The 10,000-nt window shown below is 37.8% G+C and overlaps 1 protein-coding gene across 1 annotated transcript in view; it reads right to left on the bottom strand.

The window, feature by feature from the left end:
* The window catches only part of LOC144979477 (broad substrate specificity ATP-binding cassette transporter ABCG2-like), a 32,942-nt gene that overhangs the window by 20,525 nt on the left and 2,417 nt on the right, over window positions 1-10,000 (bottom strand). Inside the window, exons 4-8 of the mRNA XM_078926150.1 lie at window positions 7,518-7,670; window positions 6,597-6,754; window positions 4,820-4,971; window positions 2,879-2,995; window positions 1,864-1,921 (exon numbers count right to left, since the gene is read on the bottom strand). Coding sequence (XP_078782276.1) covers window positions 1,864-1,921; window positions 2,879-2,995; window positions 4,820-4,971; window positions 6,597-6,754; window positions 7,518-7,670 — 638 coding nt within the window. The remainder of the gene's footprint in view (window positions 1-1,863; window positions 1,922-2,878; window positions 2,996-4,819; window positions 4,972-6,596; window positions 6,755-7,517; window positions 7,671-10,000) is intronic.

Raw genomic sequence — 10,000 nt, 5'->3', positions numbered from 1 at the left:
TTCCCTGAGTCTCAGGTTCACTCCCCACTGTTGCCTACTTCCCATAACTTTGTCGGATATTGCCGGGTTTCGTAAAAAAGTGAATGCTTTTATGTGAAACTCGCTGAAACTCGCCGAAAACCATAGTCTCAGGTTCACTCCCTACTGGTGTACACTTCCCTTAGTCTCAGGTTCACTCCCCATTATTTGCCTACTTTCCATAACTTTGCCCCATTTTGTTGGGATTTGGTGCATTTTGTAAACAAAAAGTAATTGCTTTTTTTTTCAAAACCCGCCGAAACCCAGTCCCAGGTTCACTCCCCACTAGTGTACACTTCCCCGAATCTCGGGTTCACTCCCCAACACTATTGCCTACTACCCATAACTTTCTCGGATATTGCCAGGTTTCGTCGGGTTTCGTAAAAAATTAATTGCTGTTATATGAAACTAGCTGAAGCCCGCCGAAAACCATAGTCTCAGGTTCACTCCCCACTGGTGTACACTTCATTGAGTCCCAGGTTCACTCCCCACGCTTTGCCTACTTTCCACAACTTTGCCGCATATTGTCGGGTTTCGTAAAAAATGTAATTCCCCCCCCCCCCCATATTGTTATTTTTTTTTACAAAACCCAGAGTCCCAGGTTCACTCCCCACTGGTGTACACTTCCCTGAATCTCAGGTTCATCCTCTCCTCCCCCCCCCCCCCTACCACACACACACACACACACACACACACACACACACGCTGCTGCCTACCTCTCATAACTTTGTCGGATATTGCCAGGTGTCGTCGTGTTTCGTAAAAAAGTAATTGCTTTTTATTTGGAAACCCGCCGAAACCCAGTCCCAGGTTCACTCCCCACTGGTGTACACTTCTCTGAGTCCCATATTCACTCCCACAGCTGCCCTCTTCCCATAAATTTGTCAGGTTTCGGAAAAAAAACACCGTATTATAGTGCAAAACCACTATTCAGTGTCAGATACTGAATAGTACAAAACCACTATTCAGTATCAGATACTGAATAGTGCAAAACCGCTATTCAGTATCAGATACTGAATAGTGCAAAACCGCTATTCAGTATCAGATACTGAATAGTGCAAAACCACTATTCAGTATCAGATACTGAATAGTGCTAGCCTTTTGTAAAACCCACCCTCCATCCCCTTTCGATTTCTTTTCTCTTTTAGTAAAACCCACCCTCCATCCCCTTTCGATTTCTTTTCTCTTTTAGTAAAACCCACCCTCCATCCCCTTTCGATTTCTATTCTCTTTTAGTAAAACCCACCCTCCATCCCCTTTCGATTTCTTTTCTCTTTTAGTAAAACCCACCCTCCATCCCCTTTCGATTTCTTTTCTCTTTTAGTAAAACCCACCCTCCATCCCCTTTCGATTTCTTTTCTCTTTTAGTAAAACCCACCCTCCATCCCCTTTCGATTTCTTTTCTCTTTTAGTAAAACCCACCCTCCATCCCCTTTCGATTTCTATTCTCTTTTAGTAAAACCCACCCTCCATCCCCTTTCGATTTCTTTTCTCTTTTAGTAAAACCCACCCTCCATCCCCTTTCGATTTCTTTTCTCTTTTTGTAAAACCCACCCTCCATCCCCTTTCGATTTCTTTTCTCTTTTAGTAAAACCCACCCTCCATCCCCTTTCGATTTCTTTTCTCTTTTCGGGTTTCCTTACAACAAAAACTTATCACAGTAAACACTCCAGTCAATCACATCCATGAATATCCATTTTTTAAAAACAACAACAACAAAAAACAAAAAAAACAAAAAAAAAAAAAAAAAACAAGAACAAAAAAAAAAAACAAAAAAAGAAGAAAAATCCACCCCCCCCCCCCTCCCCCCTAGAATATTTTGAAACCAGTTATAATTTCACTTACTTGCTATTCCAAGTGGACTTTTTAAACGCATCCACTAGATTATCATGCTGTCCTACCGCTGTGGATACAAAAAGTGGATTATAAGATATTACAAAATTTTACAAATATCGCCTATAACTCAAGTAGTATAATCTCATTCATTAAAATTTTGTGGCATTTAAAATTGAAGATCGTTGCTATAAAACCCAATAGGAAAACACCCTAAACCTCTAATGACTCTGAATTTCGTCATTTTCTTTTTTCCTTTTGTTCCAAGATTTTTCTACAACAGAGAAGACCTACAAAATATTCTCTGTCGTCTATCTGGAATTTAGTCATGTATTTATGTCTTTATAGTTTGTTTTTTTGTTGTTATTGGCTGAAGAAGGGTTTTGATCCCGAAACGTTACGTGTTTGGTATTTTGTTCTTTTTTTAAAGCTGTTATATTCATCTTTGTTTATGACTTTTTACAATCCACAGTTTCCAGCAGCTTTGTATTACTTTGTCATTTTATCCGTGTGTGTACAATCACCAAAAAGAACGGAATTTTGAAAATTCTGACACAATTTCTGAAAAACCCACGAAAGACAAGATAGGAATCCTTTGGGGGAAAAAATGGACGTTGGCATCTCTGTCTATAGATAGTATGCGCTTGGCTAAGAAGCTCACAACATTGCCATCCGGAAGTATAACGGACCAACACACAAAACAAACTGTGTATCCATGAACGTTTATAGTCGGGTTAATACAATTCAGTGAGCATTACTCATAAATGCGGATGGCAAAAAACAATAACAAAGACCTGAGTGACGTCATCTTCGAACTATCTATAGATAGTATGCGCTTGGCTAAGAATCTCATAACATTGCCATCCGGAAGTATAACGGACCAACACACAAAACAAACTGTGTATCCATGAACGGTTATAGTCGGGTTAATACAGTTCAGTGAGCATTACTCATAAATGCGGATGGCAAAAAAAAACAATAACAAAGACCTGAGTGACGTCAACTACGAACTGTCTATCAATCCTACCTTCCGCTTCCGCTAAGTCATCCTCGTCAACGACCTCCATCTGGATAACTGTGGGATCTCCGTTGATGACGTCAAGAAAGAAGTCTGGTGGATTGTTGTGTTCGTGGCAGAGGAAACCTGAAGTAAAATAAATAAACAATAAAATAAAATAAATAAATTCCGTTTATTCATCCCTAAGGGGATTTTTTTCTTTAGGGTCTATTCCAAGGGAAGACTGGAATAACCCAGGCGCCAGCCGCAGTGCAGTGCCGCAAAGTGAGCTAAGACTTGCTCAAGGCCACACAACGCGGCGGGTAGTCGAACTCGGTACCTTTCGGGTACGAAGCAAAGATCATACCGCTGAGCCACGCTGTCAATTATTAAATTGAGCTTTTATTATAGCGCAATATCCATTAGAGAGAGAGAGAGAGAGAGAGAGAGAGAGAGAGAGAGAATGAGAGAGTTAGAGAGAGAGAGAGAGAGTTAGAGAGAGAGAGAGAGAGAGAGAGTTAGAGAGAGAGAGAGAGATAGAGAGAGAGAGAAAGAGATAGAGAGAGAGAGAGAGAGAGAGAGAGAGAGAGAGAGAGAGAGAGAGAGAGAGAGAGAGAGAGAGATAAGTAGGGATGAAATATTTGTTCAATGTTACAGTTATCGTTTAACGTTATAACAAGTGTAACTAAATGACAAATTGCCATATTTATGGACAATAAAGATCTATTATTATTATTATTATTATTATTATTATTATTATTATTATTATTATTATTATTATTATTATTATTATTATTATTATTATTATTATTATTATTAAACCCACTCTACTTACTTACTTACACATTCAAAGCGCTTTACAAAGGGTCCATGACCAACAGCAACGCGTAAAATAAAGAACGGGACATGACGCCTGTTAGGCGATAATACAATTTTTTTCCGAGAGAGACAACGCTGTTAGGGGCCAGGTACTCATTTTACACCTGATTACGGTGAGAGAATGTGGGTAAAGAAACTTTTCCAAGGACTCAACTATGCGAAAAGTGAGGCTCGAACATAGGACCTTCTGGGCCAAAAGCGAGTGTCATACCACAAGACCACATAGCCGCACAGTATGTTAAGAAAGTATAAAAATAACTTCATGATGGATGTTTGAGCTTTATTTGAGCTTTATATAGCGCAATATCCACTAAATGTCATCAAAGCGCTTTACAAGGGGTCCCTGGTCAACAGCAACATTTAACATGTAGGACGGGACATGACGCCTGTTAGGCGATATTACAATTTGCTGAATCGATAAAGACATACCATTACAAACCTGGTATGCTCATTATAATATTATGTCACAATAGCGCCAAAATCTCATTATACCACTCTTTTTCATACAGCCACCTCTTTCATTTCCAACATAACGACAGACAAGGTTTGTGTTAAATTCACGATACTGTATATTATATTTCGTAGTCGTCATTAAATGAAAATTTTACATGACTTAATGGCATTACGTGAATTAATAATACTCAAACACAAAGCACAGAAAACTATTTTTTTTAAAGAGGGAGTGGAGGGGGGGGGGCATAAAAACAAGTTTAAAAAAACACAAAATATGAAAAAAATACAAAGAAATAAGAAAAAAAAAGAAAAACAGTTCCCAAAACAATGAATGATAATAATTAAAAAAACAAAACGAAATGGGGAGGGGGGGGGGGACACAGAAAAAGTGTAATATCCACTAAATATGCAAAGAACTTTACATAGAACAGCATTATAGGATGTCAAAGGGCCGGTAGATGAAATAGCAAATTTGACGGATTGAGGAGGGATTAGGAGGAAGAGCAGGAAAAAGAAGAAGAAGAAGAAGAAGAAGAAGAAGAAGAAGAAGAGGAGGAGGAGGAGGAGGAGGAGGAGGAGGAGGAGGAGGAGGAGGAGGATAAGGAAAAGGATAAGCAAGAACAATAAATTTGAGCATACCTTGTTCCTTAAAGAATGTGAGGGCTTCCTTGGCTGGTCCATGATAGACCGTGTGTCCGGCAGACAACAACATAAGGCTGTCAAAAAGCCGGTAGATAGAGTAACGAGGCTGGTGGATGGAGAAGATGATGGTTCGACCACGTCTCGAAAGTCTGGCAAAACCAAACAAACAATGGAAATGATGACTATAGGAATAAAGTCATAACGTATTTAGAAATGACGTACAACTGAAACTATATTTGATATTCACATTACAACTTGATGTGTACAACTTGAATACAACAAATCTGTTGAAACTAAAGGTTAAAGCTGGTTATATCATTGAGTGTGATGTCTACATATATGCAGGTCTTACACCTGAACACATTATGGGCCTAGTTTAACATTGGTGTAATGGACAATATTTTGCATCATTTTTGAGATTTCCATTACAACAATGAGCCTATAATGAATTGGGTTATCAGACCTTCAAATACGTGCACGTCGGTTGATTTCAAAGTAGTAGGCCTACCAATTTTGGTTTGATTAATACATCATTCTTTTTAAATAATAAAACCCCCTCTCTCTCTCTCTCCCTCTCTCCCTCTCTCCCCCCCTCCCCCCCCCCCCCCCTCCCCCCCTCTCTCTCTCTCTCTCTCTCTTTCTCATTCTCCTCGTCCAAATTAATATCTAAAAAGCCCCAAGGATTTGTCCCGTTTTCATAGAATCTTACATTTAATCACGTTTGACAAGGGGGACACCATGTTTACTTATTTGGTTATAAATTCAAAATAACCGCATACAAAGATCATCGATTTTTGTACAAAGTTTGATCAAGGGACATAAGTCTTGCCTTACTTCAAACAATTGCTGTAATAACTTAGTTGTGTCCCTTAGTTACATTTCATTCGTTAACCACCCTAAAACGACTTCCATAACATAAACGACAAATTAGACTCTGAGATCCCAATTAACAAGTAGATTTTTGACCAATCAAAACATGGAATTTGTGACACACCCTCAAACGAGCTCGGACAAACATAGTTTTTTGTTAGTAATAAACAATAACGTGAATGAAATCGACCTCTCTCTGATCATTGTTATTGTTTTTATACCGCCAGATAGGTGACTAGTGTTATCACATGATTTTCTCGATCATATTATTATAAAAGTTTCAGTTTACACATTGTTTTCTGTGTTCGTTCTATTGATCAAGCGGTAGAACAGTGGGTATTTTATTTAAACACACACCATCGATAGTAAAACTTGTGTAATTTGTTATGTTTAGTAATCACTGCCATTGTTTACATTTTGACAACTGTCCGAGAAGGCGTGGTTATTTAAGAGTCTATTCTGATCATTTTGATATGGAACTCATTAATTTCTTCAACCTGGTCCATTCTGCCAAATTGCAGCCTAATAGTAATAAATTACCAGATTGCCTCGGTGGGTAACCGATTTGAAATAGGGCATTAGAAATATCAAGACTAATGACTTTAAAATAATTTAATATGGATCCTCATCATCATCATCATCATCATCACCATCATCATCATCATCATCATCATCATCATCATTATTATTATTATTATTATTATATTATTATTATTATTATTAATTATTATTATTATTATTATTATTATTATTACTATTATTATCATTATTATGGTGATGACGAGTATTTTGATGATGATGACGATGATGATGATGATGATGATGATGATGATGATGATGATGATGATGATGATGATGATGATGATGATGATGATGGAATCTACGACATGGAACCTTTGAGTACCTTTTCAAGAAGAGAAGAACAGTATTGGCTGTGTTGGCATCTAGCCCCGTGGTTGGCTCGTCAAGGTAGAGGACGGGAGGGGAGATAATCAACTCCATGCCGATGTTACAACGCTTTCTCTCCCCTCCTGATACTCCTCGGATGAATTCATTGCCCACCTGGGTGGAGAATAAATGAATACACACGAATAAATAAATAAATAAACAAATAAATAAATAGATAAATAAATGAATAGAAAATAAACAAATATAATTTCTAAAAATAGACAATTAAATGAACAAACAAATGAATAAATAACAACATCAACAATAATAAATAAATATATTTTAAAAAAAGATAAGTAGATAAACAAATAAATACATAAGTAAATAAAAGAAATAATTCAAAAACAAAGACACACAAATAAATAGATGGATAAATAAATAACCAAATAAATAAATACATACAATAAGATGTCAACAAGAGAGAGGGAGATGTACCGTTAAGTAATAAGTTAAGAGATGTTAAGAGAGTGGCTTTATTTCTGTTTACTCAGAATTAAAATTACAAGAATCAAGGAGGGAGAGAGAGAGAGAGAGAGAGAGAGAGAGAGAGAGAGAGAGAGAGAGAGAGAGAGAGAGAGAGAGAGAGAGAGCGAGAGAGAGAGAGGGAGAAAGAGAGGGAGAAAGAGAGAGAGAAAGAAAGAAAGAGAGAGAGAGAGACATAGAGAGAGAGAGAGAGAGAGAGAGAGAGAGAGAGAGAGAGAGAGAGAGAGAGAGAGAACAAGTAAAACTATTTATTGCATTTTCTCATCACTGGCATCATAAATTTAAATATCTGACTTGGAGAAGAATTGATGGTTTTATTTTTCTAATCAGTATACAGGGTGTCGTCCGTTGACCATCTTGTAACAATGAAATCTATGGCCACATCACAACGCACCTTGGTGTCAGCACATTTCTGCAGCCCTAGTTCCTTGATGACCTGGTTCACCCTTTCCTTTCTCTCTGAAGCCTTCACGGAGCTTGGCAGACGCAGAGCGGCAGAGAAGGCAAAGTTCTCTCGTACAGACAAGGTCCCCATCACAACATCGTCCTGGCAGAGGAAAGGGCGTGAACTCATTATAAAACATGAAAAAATCTATAGATAGTTCGAAGATGACGTCACTCAGGTCTTTGTTATTGTTTTGTTTTTTTGTTGTTTTTTTTTTGCCATCCGCGTTTATGAGTAATGCTCACTGAACTGTATTAATCCGACTATAAACGTTCATGGATACACACAGTTTTGTGTGTTGGTCCGTTATACTCCCGGATGGCAATGTTATGAGCTTCTTAGCCAAGCGCATACTATCTATACATTTTTTAAAATTGATCTTTTATATAGCGCACTATCCACTAGGGGGCGAAGTGGCCTAGAGGTTAAGTCATTACACTGTGACCCGGAAGGTCCCGGGTTCGAGCCCCATGTCAGGCACTTGCGTTTTTTTTCCTTGGGCAAGATTATTAAGCCCCAATTTGCTCATAACATGCGTGATTCCTGTTGACGTCAGACATCTAATTTGATGAGTTATCTATATTCCTTCGTGGAATGCCTAGGCGATGATATCTTATGATCTCGTGGCGGAAGGGCATAAAAAGAAACAGAATATCCACTAAACGTGCTCAAATCGCTTTACAAGGGGTTCCAGGCTAACAGCAACATTTAACATTAAGATGGGACATGACGCCTTTTAGGCGATATTACAATTTTGTTCCGACAAAGACAACTCTGTTAACGGCCAGTTACTCATTTTAAACTGAGTACGCTGAGAGAATGTGAGTAAAGAGCCTTCTCCAAGGACGACTCAACAATGCCCCGAGAGAGGCTCGAACCCAGGACCTTTCGATCCGAAAGTGAGTATCATACCACAAGACCACATCGCCGCACAATATATATATATATATATATATATATATATATATATATATATATATATATATATATATATATATATACATATATATATATACAAACAGATGAATCGTCTTGCACAATATTTGAAAAATAAATCTACAAGTCGATAAAAATAGAGTGAATGAATGAATGAATGAATTTATATAGAGCCTAGATCCACAATGTGCTCAGAGGCGCTTTACAATGCAAATAAAACACAACAATAAATTGATAATTTAAGCATAAAATCTATCATATTGGAATAGCATCAATCAATTTGTAATTTAATTACCACGCACTGTGCTACAAGATGAAAATTGAGGATATCTATAACATGTAGGCCTAATAGAAATGTTAAACATCAAATCATTTTCTAAAGAAATATGTTTTAAGTTTCTTTTTAAAGTTTTCAAATGTCGGACATTTTTTGAGGGATGAAGGCAGTTGATTCCATAAGACGGGTGCCGACTGGCTAAAAGATCTCTCACTAAAAGACGATCTACAGCGAGGAATCTGGAAGAGATCTTGACCACTGGATCTAAGTTCTTTCTCCGGCACTTAGAGATTAACCACGTTTTGTAGGTATACAGGAGCTGTCTTATTAAAACATTTAAAAGCATAGCATAGAGATAAGTAAATAAATACACGACGAATAAGTAGACAATAAATAAGTAAATAAATATGCATAAAAATGAAGACAAACACCCCAAAAATAATGAGACATTAAAAAAAAAAAGAAAATAAATAGATTTAACCCTTAGTCCAGCATGTATTATTTCAACAATTGAAGCCCTAGTCGAAGTGTTGTGGTTGTCTTTTCTTTTTGTTTTTGTTTTTTTTGTTTGTTTTCTTTTCATCTTGTGAAATAATAAGGGCTGTGGTTATATTCAGAGAAATACTGTTAGAAATCATTTGTTTTGGTCCCGTTGGGGTATCCTCGAACCTCGACTCTAAATAGTTCATAACATGAGAACATCATATCTATTGATTGTATAGGGATTAGCGGAAGAGTAGCGTCCCTTGATTGGACGTTACCCATAGTCTGTGACGTCATAGGCGGAAAAAGTTATTAGAGAGAGAACGTTGGTTGTGCGCATGCGTCTCTCGTCCTCGCACGTCATGTTGGTTGTGCGCATGCGTCTCTCGTCCTCGCACGTCATGTTGGTTGTGCGCATGGTCTCTCGTCCTCGCTTCCGCGACTATGGGTGACGTCCAATCAATGGACGCTACTCTTCCGCTAATCTCATTCCCTGTACAGTGGAAGATAATAGTCGGAAGTGATTTATCATTATAATGTGCCAGTTTCGACGTGCACTTAGTTTGCAGGTCTGATAACCCAATTCCTTATGGGCTCATTGGTGTAATGGAAATTTCACAAAATATGACGCAAAATAACGTCCATTACAACAATATGGTTAACTCGGCCCAAATAGCGCAATATCCACTGAACATGCTCAAAGCGCTTCACAGGGGTAAAGGGGTATCTGCAACAG

The sequence above is a fragment of the Berghia stephanieae genome, chromosome 9, assembly GCF_034508935.2.
Source record: "Berghia stephanieae isolate SIO BIC M18660-M18661 chromosome 9, UCSD_Bste_1.3, whole genome shotgun sequence".
Lineage (NCBI taxonomy): Eukaryota > Metazoa > Mollusca > Gastropoda > Nudibranchia > Aeolidiidae > Berghia > Berghia stephanieae.
Note: the sequence above shows the minus strand (reverse complement) of the source record. Positions and strands in the feature narration are given on the sequence as shown.